The 17,223-nt window shown below is 46.7% G+C and overlaps 1 protein-coding gene across 3 annotated transcripts in view; it reads left to right on the top strand.

Moving 5' to 3' along the window:
* Positions 1–203: 203 nt before the first annotated feature.
* The window catches only part of WARS2 (tryptophanyl tRNA synthetase 2, mitochondrial), a 38,101-nt gene continuing 21,081 nt past the window's right edge, over positions 204–17,223 (top strand). For 2 of the 3 annotated variants that reach the window (XR_013232710.1, XM_077345897.1), the window contains exon 1: positions 204–278. Coding sequence is in view for 1 of the 3 variants with exons in the window: in XM_077345897.1 (XP_077202012.1) it covers positions 243–278 (36 nt within the window). In the remaining 2 variants the exon portion in view is untranslated. Of the gene's footprint in view, positions 279–7,381; positions 7,505–17,223 lie in introns of those variants that run through there. The other variant, XM_077345898.1, reaches the window with a different exon arrangement.

The raw sequence follows: 17,223 nt of genomic DNA, 5'->3' as shown, positions 1-17,223 counted from the left end.
CAAAAGTTTCAGCTGGAGTAAAAATCGGATTCGCTTTTGCAGAGCATCACCATTTCCCACCCAGTTCCCAGCAGTTTCCCCTCCGTCCGCCCGCTCTGCCGACAGCGCCTCCCGCCGCAGAACGGCCAGGGCGAAGGGACGTCGCTGATTGGTCAATGAAGAGAACCCCACCCTCGCCTTCCCGGAGCGAGCAGAGCGCAGGCGCGGGTTTGTCACCTGATCGCTCTCCTGCCTCGTCCATCATGGCGGCGCCCACGGCGGCCATTCGCCTCCTGCAGGTAAGCCGTCCCTTGCCGCTGGGCAGGGCGCAAAGAGACGCGTCCTCTGACGGTTTGGCCCCGGTTTTTGTTGGGTAGCCGGCCGGCCAGGCGGTTCTTCCCCTGTCTGAGTTAGGGATGCCAGTCCCCTGGTGGGAGCTGGAGATTCCCTGGTGTTACAGCTCATCTCCAAGAACAGAGACGCTGCTTAGGAGGCTGGGCTCCGCAGCATTATGCTCTGTTGAGGTCCCTTCCTGCTCCCAATCCCACCCAGTCCCGGCTCCACCCCCCAAAGTCTCTAAGTGTTTCACAACCCAGAACTGGCAATCCTAGTTCCGCTAGAAAAAAATGGCTGCTTTGGAGGGAGAACTATGTAAAATTAGGCTCCACCGAGTTCCTGCCTACTCCCAGCTCCACCCCCAAAGTATTTCCCAACCCAGAGATGGCAACCTTAAAACCTTAGACTTCCCTGGGGGTCTCTCATCCAAATACTAACTGGCAAATACTGTTTTGATAATGGGAAAATCGGTTAGCCTGGACTAGCCATATAGGGATGCCAGCCTCCAGGTGAACTCTGGATATTCTTTGGAATGATAGCTCATTTCCAGGTGACAGAGATAAGTTCCCCTGGAGAAAATGGCTGCTTTAGGGGGTGGACTTCATAGCATTATACATTTAGGTCCCTCCCCAAATCCCACCCAATCCCACCTCCATCCCCTAAGTCTCCAGGTATTTCCCAACCTGAAGCTGGCAACCCTAGCCTGAGCTGCCAGGGACTTTTCTGCCTATCAATCTCACCTTTCTTGTTGCTGTGCATCCTCGTCTGTTGGCCTACTGATTAAGAGCCAGTATTCTGAGCTGCTTCTCTTCTGGCTATGTGTGGGGGCTGGGATTGTGGGTTGAACAGAACTTTGCAGGACACTAAATGCCAGAGAAAAAATACAGTGTGCTGCAGTGGTTAATGTGTTTGATTAGGAACAGATAGGTCTGGGTTTCCAGTTCTTGCGTTGCCGAGAAATGCCAGTTATTCTTTCTCAGCCTTGCACTTCTGCACATAGTTGTTGTGAAATGGAAAAGGGGGAAACTACCTGAAAACACTGGAGGGCGTCACCCCAAGGGTCAGACATGACCCGGTGCTTGCACAGGGGATACCTTTACCTTACCTATGCCACCATCAGTTCCTTGCTGGAAAAGCAGGATAAGAATGTACTAAAATCAGTAATACAAGAGAAGAGTCTAGCTGTTCCTGTGACTTTAATACATTTTGCAACCTAGTCATATGTATGTCTTATGCCAAATTCCCACTAATTTCAGAAAAATCTGAAATGTTGAAGTACTAATCCAGGACCTGATCAAGATGTACAATGGAATTATATGATCGAATGAATCCTTCCACTTTTGACTGCAGGTCTGGGTGTGTGGTACTGCTTGCCCTAAGTTATTTTTTTTTCAAATTTCCCATGTATTATTAATTCACAGCAAGAGGGACAGTGTAGGCTAAAACCATTCTCCCTGATGTGCCAATTTTTAATCTGCAGGGAATTTTTACTGGAGGGAGTCTTTCAGTGGATCCGGGTACTTCAGAATTCCACCTCTTTCAGAACAGAATCTCAGTAATTTTACAGTCCAGTCCTGAAAAGTTTTGCTGGTGTGTCAATGCCCAGTACTGGCAAAACATAAATGCTTGCAATGCTGTAGTGCTTGGGTGTTTGGTACTGCTTGCCCTAAGTATTTTTTCCAGTCAGGTTCAGAAGATATTTACCTATCAAGTTTATAGCACTTTTTTTGCAATGCATGTGGGAATGCATGGAGTGCACCATACTTTGAATCAGAAGACCCCAACGTTGTGCCTCTGGGCTCCATGTCACCTGCTGTCACATTTGCTGGTGTCTGCAAAGTGTTTTCAGAAACTGGTTCAGATCAGTTGGGTCTCTTGCCCAACATGGCTTCTAATTGGGCATTGGTGATCAGATATGGGTGGCAGATGGCAATATTGTGTTGTTTTTTTGCTCTGTCTCCTTTTCCCTCTTGTATTTTTTCATGTTAACCCCTCATCTGTCCTTCACTTGGATTTCTTCTGGATGTGTGTATGGCTTTGCTTCCTGTAGCAGCCATACTGTGGCTGTGCCCACCATCCTGTCTTTGTGAATGACAATTCAACCCAAAGGACTGATTTGCTTTTCTAGCAATGAACTATCATACAGCATATCTAGGATCTTGTGATGCTGTTTACTAATTTGCTACTAATTTAATTTCTCCTTATAATTGTACTCTTATGATCTCTGTTCCATTGTTTGAAGAAGTGTGCATGCACACGAAAGCTCACACCTTGAGTAAATCTTTGTTGGTTTTAAAGGCGCCATTGTCCAGCTGTAGACCTTGTGCCTAAGAGACTACAACCTATTTTTTCACTAGAGAAGAACAAGTAGAGTTGGGTTTTATACTCCACCTTTCACACCTGAAGGAGTCTCAAAGTGGCTTACATTTGCCTTCCCTTCCTCTCCCCACAACAGGCGCCCTGTGAGATAGGTGGGGCTGAGAGAGCTCTGACAGGACTGCTTTGTGAGAACAGAGCTATCAGGACTTTGACGAGCCCAAGGCCACCCAACTGGCTGCATGGGCAGGAGTGGGGAATCAAACCTGCCTCTTCAGTATAGAAGCTGCCACTGTTTACCACTATACCGGGGCGGGGGTGGGGGGGTGGGAGAGAGATTTATTACTTTTAAGCAAAGAAACATTTAGCTTGCTGTTGTGAGTTTTCTGGGCTCTGTGACTGTGGTCTGGTACTTTTAGGCCCTGACTCCCCTCCCCTCCCACCCGAGAAGTAAATAAAATGCCCAGGAACTGTTCACACCCTCCACACTTCGGCACAGAGGGATTCACATCTTGCCATGTCCTACCTCCAAAGATGCCAGCTGCATTTACTGGCAAAAGGTCAGGGACTAAAACTACCAGGCCACGGCCACACCGCTTGAAAAACCCACAACAGCCAGTTGACTCCAGCCGTGAAAGCCTTCAACCATGCATAGAGATCTTAGGTTTTAACATGCTAGCCTGCCCGCTGGAAGAAGAATAACTTTTGGGGAACTGTGAAAAAGTCATCTGGCCCCTGTGGACTAAAGTGGCCTAATCTGTTCTCCCCCCTGCCCCATTCCTGTTGGAATATGCCAGATCTGTAGTTTGCATGATTAGCAGCATCTGAAGACTATCCTGCAGGGGGCATCAGTGGAGATGTATATTTAGCATAGTTAGCTCAATAGGAGGCTTCCTGCTCCTTTGGTCATTTGTCCTCCCTATTTGCCTTCGGGTGAAGATGAACAGTTAGGCTGGTAAGACTCTCCTTCCCTCTCTTGGTTACAAAGTTGTTTCTCTTCACAATAAAAGCAGTTGTTCTTTAAGCAGCCGGCACTGCACTCCTTTGCATGTTTAAACTCTGCTAACGGATACTACCTCGTTCTACGGTATACGGAGACCAGTCAAAACGTCTCAGTGTTGCAAAGTGGCCCATCATAAGAGGATAAGGGGTTTTAATCACAGTGGTCCTGTACTGGTCAGTCTAAAAGTAACTGGTGTTTATGATGGCGTCAGGATTGGATGGATGTGGGCGCTTCCGAATCGGTTCCAGTTCTGGGGATTCTCCCATGCAGTGTGCCTTCTGCTTAACGTGTCTGAATTTGAAGATGTTTCCAATTAAATACAGGGTTTCAGGCATCAATAAATGGCTCTTGTAGCTTGCTCTACCTTAAGCCTTCTCTCTCTCTCTCTCTCTCTCTCTCTCTCTCTCTCTCTCTCTCTCTCTCTCTCTCTCTCTCTCTCTCTCTCTCTCTCTCTCTCTCTCTCTCTTTTAAAACTGGGACAGTTTCCCAGGGATGGAGAAGAAAGCCTCTTTCTTGCTGGCCCTTTACCGAACGATTGTTTTTCAAAGAGGTTCTTAAAAAATTGCTGATCCTGGCAGGATTGAGATTGGTTATTGACAGGAACCAGTTTTCTTCAAAAATATACGTTTGTTATTTATTTAGTTTACATGCTGCTGCTTCAGAGTCCGTTCTTAAGCTCTGCAGGCGTGTCCATGAGTCATGTTTTAGGGGCAATTAGTATTTTAAATTTGTTCTCGGCTTCTGCGCTGTGCCAGTTGTTATAGGTGTAAGTCGTCCGTGTTAATCTAGCGTGACCCGGCCCTCTTGACATGTTTTCCGTTCACAAAATTATTGAATGGAAATTAACCGTCAGAAGCCCAGGCATTCGGCCAAGAATTCTGTCACTGCGCCCTGGGAAGTCTTGGTGTGCCATGAGAAGAACTGGAAAATGATACCCTCAAGTTGGATGAACCCCCTGAGCTGTGTCCCTGGGTTTAGGCCAGACTTTTCCAATCTTTTGACTATGGAGGAGTCCCTGGAATATTTTTCAGGCTTCGGGGCACCCTGGAACTAGGCCGGAAGTGATGCCGGCTGGCCACGCCTCTCTGCCATGCCTGAGGAGGACCGGGATGGGGGGGGGAGAGAGGAAGGAGGTGGTTTGAGGCTTTCCCCCCCTTCCCCAGGCATGGTAACCACATCTCTGCTTATCTTGCTAATGTGCTTTATGCCAATAAAGGTATTGTGTGTGGTAACCACAAGAGAAAGCCACTCCCAGGGAATCCTGGTTGGGAATCCTTCATTTAGTCAGGGGCCACACATCAGAGACCCTGCCTATACACAGCCTGCCTGGAGGAGGCCTGTATGAAAACCAGTGTGATGTAATGGTTAGAGCAGGGACTGTCTCTAACAGGCAGATGCTGTATGGCAAAGAAGTTCATTGTTGATCCAGGTGAGGAAGGAAAGGTACAGTGTCCATGTACAAAGCTACCTTATCTTGAATCAGAACCATGATCAAGGCCAGCCTTATCTACTCATACTGGCAGGGCCTTTCACATCACCTACTACCTGGTCCTTTTAGCCGGAGATGCCGGGAATTGAACCTGACTCTTCTGCATGCAAGCAGAGGCTTTTCCACTGAGCCACGTCCCCTCCCTGTGCATGACCAGTCTTGACCAGCTTGGGGGGCAACTTACCAGCTTATGGCGGCTCGCTGAACTGTCACTCCAGCTGCCAAAATTGCCAGTGGCTACGTCCGGTTCCTGCCTTGGTTTTTTCTGCAAAAGCACAAGTGTGCGTACAGCCAGGAGAAAACCAGCGCAGGAAAGCAGGAGTCGTGTGAACCGTGCTCTCCATGCGCCAGAGTTTTTCCTTGCTTTCACTTTGCAGGCCTGAGGGCCATTAATGGTCCCCAGAAATGTTTTCCACATGTGTTTTATAACTGCAGCGTTTAAAGTTATTCTTGCACAGCTTGGGAACATGTGTACACATGCAAACCTTTATTCTAGTCTTCGGGGGGGGGGGGGAAGAGTCAGTAAATTAGCATTTGTTAGTGCCGGCCAAGCATATCTGTGCGCCCACCAAGACGAGCGCTTTATTGCCCCGCAGCTGATGTTCTTAAGTCAAGCTTCTCCATGTGGTGGAGCTGCATGGATTTTTTTTTATTTTGAACCTGCCAGCCAGTGCATTCTCCAGGCATTGATGGGGGTGGGTGGAGGAAGCTTGATCCAGCGGTTTCTTCTTTAGGGCAAAACGTTTCAGGCTTCGGCCTTCAGCTGCTGGGCCGTGTTCTGAGGCAGGGGTAGTCAAACTGCGGCCCTCCAGATGTCCATGGACTACAATTCCCATGAGACCCTGCCAGCATTCGCTGGCAGGGGCTCATGGGAATTGTAGTCCATGGACATCTGGAGGGCCGCAGTTTGACTTACCCCTGTTCTGAGGAGAGGTGTGTTTGCCATGAGGGGCACCATGGTTTCTTGGGGGGGGGAGCTATGTGTGAGAGAGTGGGGGAGAAAAAAGTGGGAGGATTGAGAGGGGGGAGAAAGATAAGAAGATATGGGATTTTATACCCCACTTTTGACTACCCAAAGTAGTCTCAAAATGGCTTACAATCGCCTTCCCTTCCGCGCTCCATGTGAGGTTGATGAAGGTGAGAGAGCTCTAAGAAGACCTTGACAGGCCTCATGTGTCTCAGAGGGGCTTAGAATCGCTTTCCCTTCCTCTCCCCACGCCCTGTGAGGTAAATGAGGCTGAGAGAGCTCTGAGAGAACCGTGACTGGCCCCCGTACACTCAGGAGGCTTCACGTGGAGGGGGAGCGAGGAATCACTCAATTCTCCAGATGAGAGGAATGCTGTTCTTAATCACCACACCCTGCTGATTTTCGACAACCCTGTAGGGTTTCCAAACTCAAACAGAATCAGCGGGATGGGACGTCTAACAAACAGTGCAATCGATTGGCTTGCAGAAATCTGAAAGCCAGCCCAAATCTGAACCTGAAACAAAGCAGAAGCTCTATAAGTGTATAAGAAGCTCTATAAGTTTTAAAGTCATGTGAGGTGCCTCCCCTCAAAGACAACAGGCGAAGACCCGTCAGCCGTAATCCAAGTGAATGAAATAGTTTTCAATCTGGCGATGGCAAATGGACAATTTATTCCACTAAAAACAATTCCTCAAACTTCCAAAACCTCAAAACGAACTCCGAGGTATTTTTTTTCCCGTTTTCGGCATCTTCGTCAGTGATGTAAGATACTCTTTAACCTTTAATAATAGGTCCCCTTTTAAGTGCATTCCTATCATATATCATATATCAGCAGGGTTAAATCTTAATCCTATGGTAATCTTCAATCTTCAGATGTTTCTATGGTATCCACTATATATATAGAGGTCTACAAATATTAGCATCACCAACTTTAAATAGTAGTGACCCCTCAAATACAGCCAGCTATTTGGACCAGATTCAAGTGGGTTGCCGTGTCGGTCGGAAGCAGCACAACAAAACAAAGTCAAGAGTCCAGGGGCACCTTTAAGACCAACAAAGATTTTTTCAAGGCGTGAGCTTTCAAGTGCAAGCACGCTTGCACTCGAAAGCTCACGCGTTGAAAAAATCTTTGTTGGTCTTAAAGGTGCCTCTGGACTCTGATTTGATTTGGCCCAGATGCATTCTTGGTTGTCCGCCTACGCATAGGATTTGCCTGTCAGTTCATAAGCGGGTGAAGCCGTGGAGAACGTTATAGGTGTACTGCGGGCAGAGCGGCTACGTATAACACCGCGGCTGTCTCCCGACTGTCTCTTGCTCCAGCGCAGGTAGAAAGCGCTCTGTTTTCTTTGCCAGTGTGCCGCTGATTGGAACCACGTTTGCTCAAAGGCCCGGCCTTCCAAGCTTTGGAGTCAAGGTAAGACCTCGCAAGGCGGCTTCTCCCCGTCTTAGCGATCCCTCTTTGTTTGACTCTGCCCGAAAATTCCTCCCCGCCGAACACAACTGAAACCATGTGGAATGCCAGGGCTCAAGTTGTAACTGAGTCCTAAATGGGGAGGGGGAGCCCGATCCTTCCCCGTTTCCTGAACTGCCGACGCCTCATTAATCAGGGATAAGCAGAGCGGCTGCCTTTGTCGCCGGCCCAGCAGCTTCTTCGGTCCCTTTCCCCCTCCCCTGGTGTGCCTTCGCAGTCGGGGAAACCAGAGAGGGAAGCCATCAATCTTCTCTGTCTGGCATGTCAGCAGCGATTTGCTCCTCTCTTCCTGTTTGTGAGTTCTTTCTCACCCACACCCGTGTGCGCCACCTGTCCCAGTTTGGCTTCAGCCCCTCACCTGCTCTGTTCTAGGGAATTAGGTGTGAATTGGAGCCAGCTCTTCAAAATGCAAAACGGTTCGAGGCCGGTGGCAGAGTTTTGATGAAGTTCAGAGGCTGCATCAGGACCGGGGCGGAGCGGATTTGGTTCCTTGTCATATGGCTGGCCCTTGAAAATGATCTTAGCTTTACCGACCGTTCTCGTGCACTACAAGGAGTTTTTTTTCGGGGGTGTTGTGGGTTTTCCAGGCTGTGTGGCCGTGGTCTGGTAGTTTCGCCAGTGACTGTGGCTGGCATCTTCAGAGGGGGGACCTGGCAAGGCGGGAATCCCTGTGCCGAAGTGCCGCCTCCTCGCTGATTAATATAATTACACCATCTCCTTACTTTGGCACACAGAGCAAACTGTTGAGTCCACTGGCACCTGTAGGACCAGCCAGGTTTTATTTAAGGCGTGAGCCTCCTTGTGCAAGCACGCTTCTTCGGACAACTAAATGGAAATCACTTGACAACATCAGTAGGGAGAGAGTAAATTAGCAGCAAGTTAGTAAACGGCATCGTGAAAATATCCAACAAAGGTGCAGTACAATGAAGATGCTTAGCCAATTCAAGAGCCTTGCTGGAATAACGAGCTGGGTTTATAAAGTGATCAGGTCATCCAGCCTTTGTGTTGAAGATTTCCATTTGCTGTGGCCTAGCTCCGAAGAGCCTCTTGTGGCGCAGAGTGGTAAGGCAGTCGTCTGAAAGCTCTGCCCATGAGGCTGGGAGTTCAATCCCAGCAGCCGGCTCAAGGTCGACTCAGCCTTCCATCCTTCCGAGGTCAGTAAAATGAGTACCCAGTTTGCTGGGGGGTAAACGGTAATGACTGGGGAAGGGAATGGCAAAACCATCCAGCCAAGAAAACGCTAGAGGGCGTCACCCCAAGGGTCAGACATGACTCGGTTGCACAGGAGATACCTTTACCTTTACCTCCGAAGATGACAGCCACAGACTGGCGAAACAAACATTAGACCGTGGCTACACAGCCCAGAATACCCATAACAAGCGGTTGACTCTAACCATGAAAACCTTTGACGATTTTCTTCCTGATAGTGTTCAGGAATTATGTGTTTCAAAGCACATATGTGGCTATGTCCAACCAGTAAGGCTGGCTTGCCCAGGATTTGTGCAGTGGATCTTCTGTAATGCACAGATTGAGTGATGGTGGTGTTAGGCATTCAGTCAAGTCAACTGTCGCCATGATTTTTAATCTTGCACCACTTCTTTTAGTGGTGTGATGTTCTGGCCGGTGTCCATTTGGATGGCATCTAACCACCACATTTTGTTGGCCTGGTTTCCTTTTCCCACTGGCCAATCCCAGCATAATTGCTTTCTCCACTAAGTTGGATCGCATGATATGTCCAAAGGAAGTGAGCCGGAGTTTCGTGATTGTGCCTTCCGGTGATAGATCAGGCTTTATATGCTCTGGTATTTCCTTGTTTGTGACTTTTGCCGTCCATGGAACCCACAGAAGCCTTCTCCAGCATCGGAGTTCAAACAAATCGATTATCCTCCTTCTCAATTGTTTTCGTCGTCCAGCTTTCACAGCCGTAAGCAGCTATTGGAAATACGATAGATCTAACTAACCTACATTTGGTAGTCTGGCTTATGTCCTTGCTTTTCCATGTTTGGTTCAAGCTCGCCATTACCGAGCAACCCAGAGCAATTTGACATTTTTCCATACTGCAATCACACTACGTTATATTTAATAATATAATATATATTATGTACTGCAGATTGAGTACTTTCGGCTATATTTTGCATCCGGTGGAATTTTATTTTCTGGTAGCCTAAAGCAGGACCTGCAAAATCAACCTGTCCCACTGAGCTAAGACCATGCAATACCACGAAGAAATAGTGGCCTCCCCCTCAAGAAACTTCCACCAATGGAAACTTCCACCCACAAGAAACTTCCTCCAAACTCTGTGAGACCCTTTCGGAAATTCTATTCTAGGAGGCGGGTTTTTAATTGGAAGCTTGTATAGTTTTATACTATTGTTCCCTGCCCTGAGCTGATAGGATGGGGCGGTATAGAAGTAAAATATTTAGTTATTTATTTTAAACAAGAAGGGTATAAAAGCAAAGAGTGTTGCTGCAATTTTCTTATTAGCCCTTCTCAGACGCCTCCCACCCTTGAATCCCTCAGGCAGAAGTCAAACAGGTGATGCTTTTCCACCCACGGACAGAAGTAACGGGAGAAGCTCACCTGTGGAACGTTTGCATTGGGTAAGGAGCAAGACAAGTTTTTTAAAAAGAAAAAAAAAAGTTAGGAAAAACCTGGGCAGGCATTAGGACCGTATCAAAATAAAGCCGGCAAAGACCCCCGTATCGTGTCTTGTTTTTTCCTGGTTAAATTTGTATTTTACATAATTTCACCTGCCTTTCATGACCTCCCAGTCTGTTGTTTGGGTTGTTCTCCACTTCTACGTAAAATTGTAGGAGGATCTGATCATTGCAACCTAACCCATAAACTCCAGGAGGGGATAATTGTTTTTTTTTTTGTTACATGTTAAGGGGCTGCAAAGCTCCTGCTGTTTTTTTGCTGTGGCAGATTCACAGCCCCCCCGACCCCCCCGAACAAGTTATGTGAAGGAACTTCAAAATACCTCCTCAGCTCTAGGGTTGACCGGTTGGCCTCTGGAGAACTGCAGTGTCTTCCCTGCATCCGACTCTCGCTGTGTGCATGAGTTCAAGCAACACTGTCTTTCCCACATGCTTGAAAATGAACATGTGAGTCCTCTTGCTGGCTTATACATCCTTAGCAGCCCTGTGCAGAATTCTCAAGGGTGAAAGCTGCAGGACAAAAGCACACAACCTCAAATCCCGACAGTCTGAGTTTACCTCTCTTGTGTAGGTTATATTTTCCACCCGTTGGGAGCCCTTTACTAATGTTGGAGAACAGCTCTCTGTGCGATGTCTCCTGACTTGCGGGGTGTAAACAGGACTCTCTTGCCATAGAGTTAGTGAGATAGAGAGGACACCGACCACTCTCACCTTTGATCTCACTGACCTGCCCCTAGAGCGGGATAGTCAAACTGCGGCCCTCCAGATGTCCATGGACTACAATTCCCAAGAGCCCCCTGCCAGCAAATGCTGGCAGGGGGCTCCTGGGAATTGTAGTCCATGGACATCTGGAGGGCCGCAGTTTGACTAGCCCTGCCCTAGAGGGTAATTTCCTGTTTCCACAGTCCCCATTCCTCTTTCTCCTCCATCTCTCCATGAAGCCACATGATGGCAGGGAGATGCCTCAAGCATCTCTCTCCATCCAGCTTTTTAGAATAGAATAGGAACCTTCTCTTAACCTCTCAGTGTGTAATATTAAGTTCTTTATTAAACAGTTGTTATATTAGTTAAGGAGCATGTTTGTGAACGTGTGTTTCTTTGCTTGTTGTTTTCGCTCCACACGCACTCTGCCAAGCCGTTGCGTTACTTGCCTTATCATGGCACTCTGCTAACTTTAAGGATATTAAGACTTTACCAACCCTTAATATCCAACAACGAACGCCAGATCTCCTGAGCAGGCAGCTCCGATGTCCTGACCTCAGCGTTTAGCCGAAGCACATTCCAGCCCCGTGATTTCATGGTACCAGGCCGAACCCCCGCTAAGCTGCTCTCTGACTCTTGCTGGGCGAGTAAACACGGAGCAAAAGTTTGCAGAAGTCTGGAATCCTCCGTGTGTGGGGTTTTTATTTTGAGTGCTACAATTCCGGGAGGCTCGGTTTTTAATGGAGGGTTTTTCTTTTGTCAGCAAAGCCAAATGCTTCGTGCAGCCCGCTATTAAAAAAATTGCTCGGTCAACAAAACGGACCGGCGTTCGGATTGGAACGTCAAGAAACCCCCAAAAGGTTAAAGAAATATGAATGCGCAGCCTGATGTTAGAAGAGCAATCTGCAGAAAACTGGGAAATGTTGAAATATATGAGAATACATGTATTTATTATGAAGGTTAAAAAACGAGATAGGATCTCGCTGATAGCGTCACCACAAATACATTTCTAAATTCACAATCATGGACCAGAGGGCCTAGACCAGGGGTCTCCAACTTGAGGCCCGCGGGCCACATGCAGCCCCCCGACCTCTTTCTTTGCAGCCCTCCAACCTGTTTGTGTGCTGCTATCACGCTCAGTAGGTTAATAATTGTGCTATATTTTGGTTTAAGATATGGCCCTTTTTAGGCACTGACTGGGCACACTAATGCGGCCCCATGTGCCAGAAGGTTAGGGACCCCTGGCCTAGACCAAACTTGTTTCGACATGCAGATTTCTTCAGTGGTCAGGCATACATATAAATATACACAAGCATACAGAAATGGTGAAATACACAGGCTCTAGACATATAGTGATGCTATTGGCCATGCGGTTGTGTCCTTCTCTTGGCGATCCTACAGCACGGCTGTTGCCACATCTTCCAATCTTGTACCTCTTCTTTTAGTTGCATAATGCTCTGGCCAGTGTTCATTTTGATCGTGTCTAACCATTGTGTTGTTTGTTGGCCCAGTTTCCTTTTGCCGCTGGCGTATCCTAGCGTAATTGCTTCCTCCAGAGAGTCGGAGCGCATGATATGGCCAAAGTAAATGCGCCAGAGTTTTGTGATTTTGGCTTCCACTGATAGATCAGGCTTTTTATGTTCTAGTATGTCCATGTCCATGACTCTTGCTGTCCATGGAATCTGCAGAAGCCTTCTCCAAATACTTAAAGGACACAGTAGAAATTGTGGTCCTACACCGTGACACAGGGCTGGGTTTGAATTGTAGAGGCCTCTCCCTATATATCACTGATATATCAGGCTTCTTTGCAGTGTCCTAATTAATAAACTGATATGGTGTGGAGCCAGTTGGTCACCAGCTAGTCTGTCCATTGGGAATTAACGTGAGATATTGTGGTCCGTTCGAGTTGGACCTCTGACTGTTTGGTGTGTTTGCCTTTTGGGGCCCATTGTGGGATGGTTGGTGCCCAGAATTTTAGAGCCCGCCCTTCTTCCCTTTATTACTTCCTGACAAAAAGCCCTGTGAATAATTTTCATGTGTCTTAATTTGCATATCGTAATTAGTGTGCTGTAATTTCGTGCATTTTAAATCATGCGCATTCTTCAGGGGGGCTTGTATGTGCCTGAATTGCATTGAGGCAGATTCAGTTTCCTTCTGCAGGACACGCCACCAATCGGGACGCCCCAGGTTCCCCCGCTGGAGTCTTTAGTGGATGAATGAGATGTGAATGAATGAATTTGTTCTCGGGTGCAAACGGCTGAAGGGGGTTCTGGTCGCCATTCGATTTGGAGCCGTTCGTAGGGAGAAGCGAAACTCCAAAGAGCCGTTGCCCCACTCCCTAGCTCTAGCCAACGGCACATGGAAAATATTTTAAATAAAAATATTTCCAGTTGATGCTGAGGTATCCTGGAATGTTTGAAGTGTAATAGATCAAACCCTGACAGCCCGAATCGCCAAGAGACTGGTCAGCCCAAGAGGCTGGGATGGAAGAAAGCAAACTTTCTAAGGTCCTGTAATTTAGCTAAACTCTACATATGTAATTCTTTTAATCCCCCCCACACTCCCGCCCCCAGCTGGTTGTTCCCAGGCACTTCATCATTTTCGTTGATTCCCTCTGAACTCTGTCCAGGCAGCCAATATCTTTTTGTTGTTGAGGTACCTCAATGCAGGGGTAGTCAACCTGTGGTCCTCCAGATGTCCATGGACTACAATTCCCATGAGCCCCTGCCAGCAAATGCTGGCAGGGGCTCATGGGAATTATAGTCCATGGACATCTGGAGGATCACAGGTTGACTACCCCTGCCTCAATGGTTCAAAGTGTTTTTAGGTCTGTTTGGGAGAGTGAGTGCTTAAGATGTTCATCACTGTATTGTAATTTTTGTAAAAGTTGTGTGCCCGAACCACACAAGGCTTCAGGCTGGAGTTGTCAGCCAAGGGTTGGAAGCCGGTGGAACTTTTAGCAAATGGGGACTGCATTGTGCCAACCCAGAAGTTACATCAGCTCGTCACTGTGATGCTCTAGGATTCCATGAAAGCTCTATGGTTTTATCATCGTGCACTGGTGGAATCCTAGACTGTCATGCTGGTGCCACTTCCTGGTTTATGCTAGGCATCAAGTCTTCCATTATTTTACTTATACTGTTGAAACAGGCAGCAGCCGGAGGCCAAGGGGCAGAAGGGAAATGCCGTTGTGGAAGACCACGTCTTTATCTCTGAAAACTGGACTTCTGTTAGAACCCACAGCACAGTGTTTTCCTAATGGTAAATTAAGAAAGGCACTTGAAAAACCACCGAAAGCTTCCTTATTTAAAAAACGAGGGCAAGAAGCAACCTTATACCCTTGATCCATTTGCCTGTCCTATTGTCCACTTTTGCAAGCAGACTACCCACCCCTCCACGTCACTAACCATTTCAAAGCTCCCTTTGCCAAACAGTTGGCAACATTGCACAGATTAAATGGCAGAATTAAAAGTGTGTTCTTCTGGTAGTACAGAAGCCCTGGTACGCTCTTCATATCCTCAGCTAGGCGCAAAACTACATGTTGGATGTCATCAAAGGCAGCCTCCTCTAGCCAAATTTAACCGCCTCCGTAACTTGCAGTGGAATTTACCACATGTCCCGATGGTGTCACGTTCTGCAGATGTTTTCCTCTCTCCTGTTCTTCGGGCTTCATGAGCTGCCACCAGGACAAGGCACAGCATGACGTCATGCGAGGGGGGTCACATTTCCCTTCTCTGTGAGGGACACAGTTGGCCCAGGGATCTGCCGTCTCCCGCAAGCGAGTTTTTCCGTGCTAAATTTTCGGCCCAAGTGTGACCTCGGTGGGCTTTCGTGAATGGCCATTGAGCAAAACATTTCTTCCACCGCGTGCTCGAATCTGAGGGTGAGCTCTGGCGAACTGTTTAGCGTGGAGAGTCAAGTTTGAAGGGACCACCCAGAAAGGCACTTGCCTCTTCAGAGACAAAACTGTCACGGCTCGCGTATGATTGATGATTTAAGCGGATTCCTTAAAAAAAAAATTAATGCCAGTTTATATCGCCATTTGTTTTAGACAGCTTAACTTATTCAGTAACTCAGAACAATCCTGCTTTTGGATTTCCTGTTTGGATCCACCAGAATCCGGAGCATCCCTAGGAGGAATAACGGGAGGTAGTTCATGCCTGAAAGATTTTTACCCCTGAGTGTGAAAGGCCAAGTCAAAAGCACTGGAATAACCAAAGGTGGAAACGTTGATGTTCCCTGGGAGAATGGTTGACCTTACAGAATTCTCTGCGGACGTGAATCTCTTCAGCTCTTTCCGAGGCGCTGCCGTTTTACTTTTCGACTGTATGTTATTGGGGTTTACTCATTAGTAGCTGTGCTTGGAATGGCAGCAAGACACATCTGGCATTTGTTCGTCACTTCAAAGGTCTCTCTTTGAGACACTTGGTTGGCTTTATTCCTTATATCTACGCCCCAGAATGTACTAGAGGAGGGATCTTCAAGGACTTACAGAGGAAGGGCAGTCTCATCTGCTGGATCCTTTCTCCATACTCACTGCTTTTCTCAACACCACTTTCTCCCTCCCTTTTCTCATACTTCCTGCTGCTGTTTCACCCCTTTTTCTGAGTTCTGCAGTCTTTTTTCTAATGCTTGGTGGCACGGGGTTGCTAAATGACTGTGATCTTCCATGGTTTTTGTTGGCATTTTTTAAAACAAAAAAAATTATGATTCATGCATAGCTGTCCTCATTTTATGGGGGATTATACCTTTCATTTTTCTGTTCCCCACAAATCTAGGGATAGCCCCATTTTGTAAAAAACAAAACAAAAACAAAAAGCAAAAAACATTCCCCTTTATTTTCCTGACACCGTTGTTTGGATTTTTTCATCTACACCCTTGAGGCCAACTTCAGAATTAGATAAAAGATTTATTTAAAACATTTCTTTAATTCACCAATCAAGGAAAAAGATATAGGCATGACCCACGTTCCATGTAAAACTTTATTAAAGAGACTACCAGTTTGACCCAAGACACAGCGATGCAAATATTTGTTTATTTCATTTATGTGCCACATTTATGTGCCCAATGGGGACCCAACGTAGCTTATGTTGTAAGCCGTGATATGACCACGTACAGTCATGTCAACCTATTCCCCTGCCCGAATGGCCATTGATGGATCTGGAGGGAGTGGGGAGCCCTGGGTAGATGGATACACAGCTCTGCTTCCCAGCCACATTCTGCACGATTGTGCCACTTCTGGGGTTTCTTGAAGCCTGAAGAATGTTTCAGGGGTCTCTCAGTGGTGAAAAAGTTGAGAAAGATTGGGTTAGATTCAGATCTAGGAGACCCAAGTTCAAATCACTACACTGCAATGGAAGCTTGCTGGGGAATCTTGGGCCCGTCACACAATCTCAGCCTCACCTCCCTTACGGGATTTTTATGAAAACAAAATGGAGAAGAGGGCCATGTAAGCCATTTTGCGTCCTCCCTGGGGAGAAACGTGGCTTATACAGGAAATAAATATTTTGCATCTCTGCATTTTGGGAGTGAGCAGCATATTGCTATGTTTGGTGACACGTCGCTATGTCATTATTTTGAAGCTGTGATTTTTCAATATTTGGGTTGTATCTCAAATCTTAATAACCAGCCCCTTAGCGGATTGTATGTTCCCTTTTCTAAAGGGAACTTTTTTTCTGGCTTTTACAAGGTTCAGCACCACAATTATTCACCATCACTATATGTCCTCTCTCTAATTTAAAGGCCAGACCAAAGGATCACATTTTAGCTTAATTTTAATCCTTTATTCTGTCTACTAAGAGTTTAGAAAATAGTATTTTAGACATGGAATTTAGATGAGCACTGTACTTGCGTCGATGATTTTGTCTCTTCCACGGCTTTTAAATATTGCTAGCTGTTATATAGTGTCATTCTCCAATTTAACTGAACAACGTAATCCTTTTTTTGGATGTTTTCAGGCTTCTCTATGATCTCCATTTGCTAGGCCTCTGTCTCACTTCCTTGTGTACATATATCCCCCTTTGCATTTATGTTCCCCCATAATATGATTACATTACAAAAAATTGGTTTCGTTTTGGCTTTTAGTGTCAATTTTTCACACGCTTCTTTTAGGGGTTTTTACCCTTGAGAGTATTGATAGAATGGAATTAGATTAGGTGTTCGGTGCTGATGTGATTTAAAAACTGTGCCGTTGCACAGCTTCATGGCGATTTCTGGAAGTCGAAATCCACAAAGGCTGATTGTATTTTTAAAATAAAACTGAAACCAAAAGAACACAACCCAACCGTTACAAGTGGGAACTCG

Source organism: Paroedura picta, chromosome 7 (assembly GCF_049243985.1).
Source record: "Paroedura picta isolate Pp20150507F chromosome 7, Ppicta_v3.0, whole genome shotgun sequence".
Taxonomy (NCBI): domain Eukaryota; kingdom Metazoa; phylum Chordata; class Lepidosauria; order Squamata; family Gekkonidae; genus Paroedura; species Paroedura picta.
This window is presented reverse-complemented; position numbering and strand designations above follow the sequence as displayed.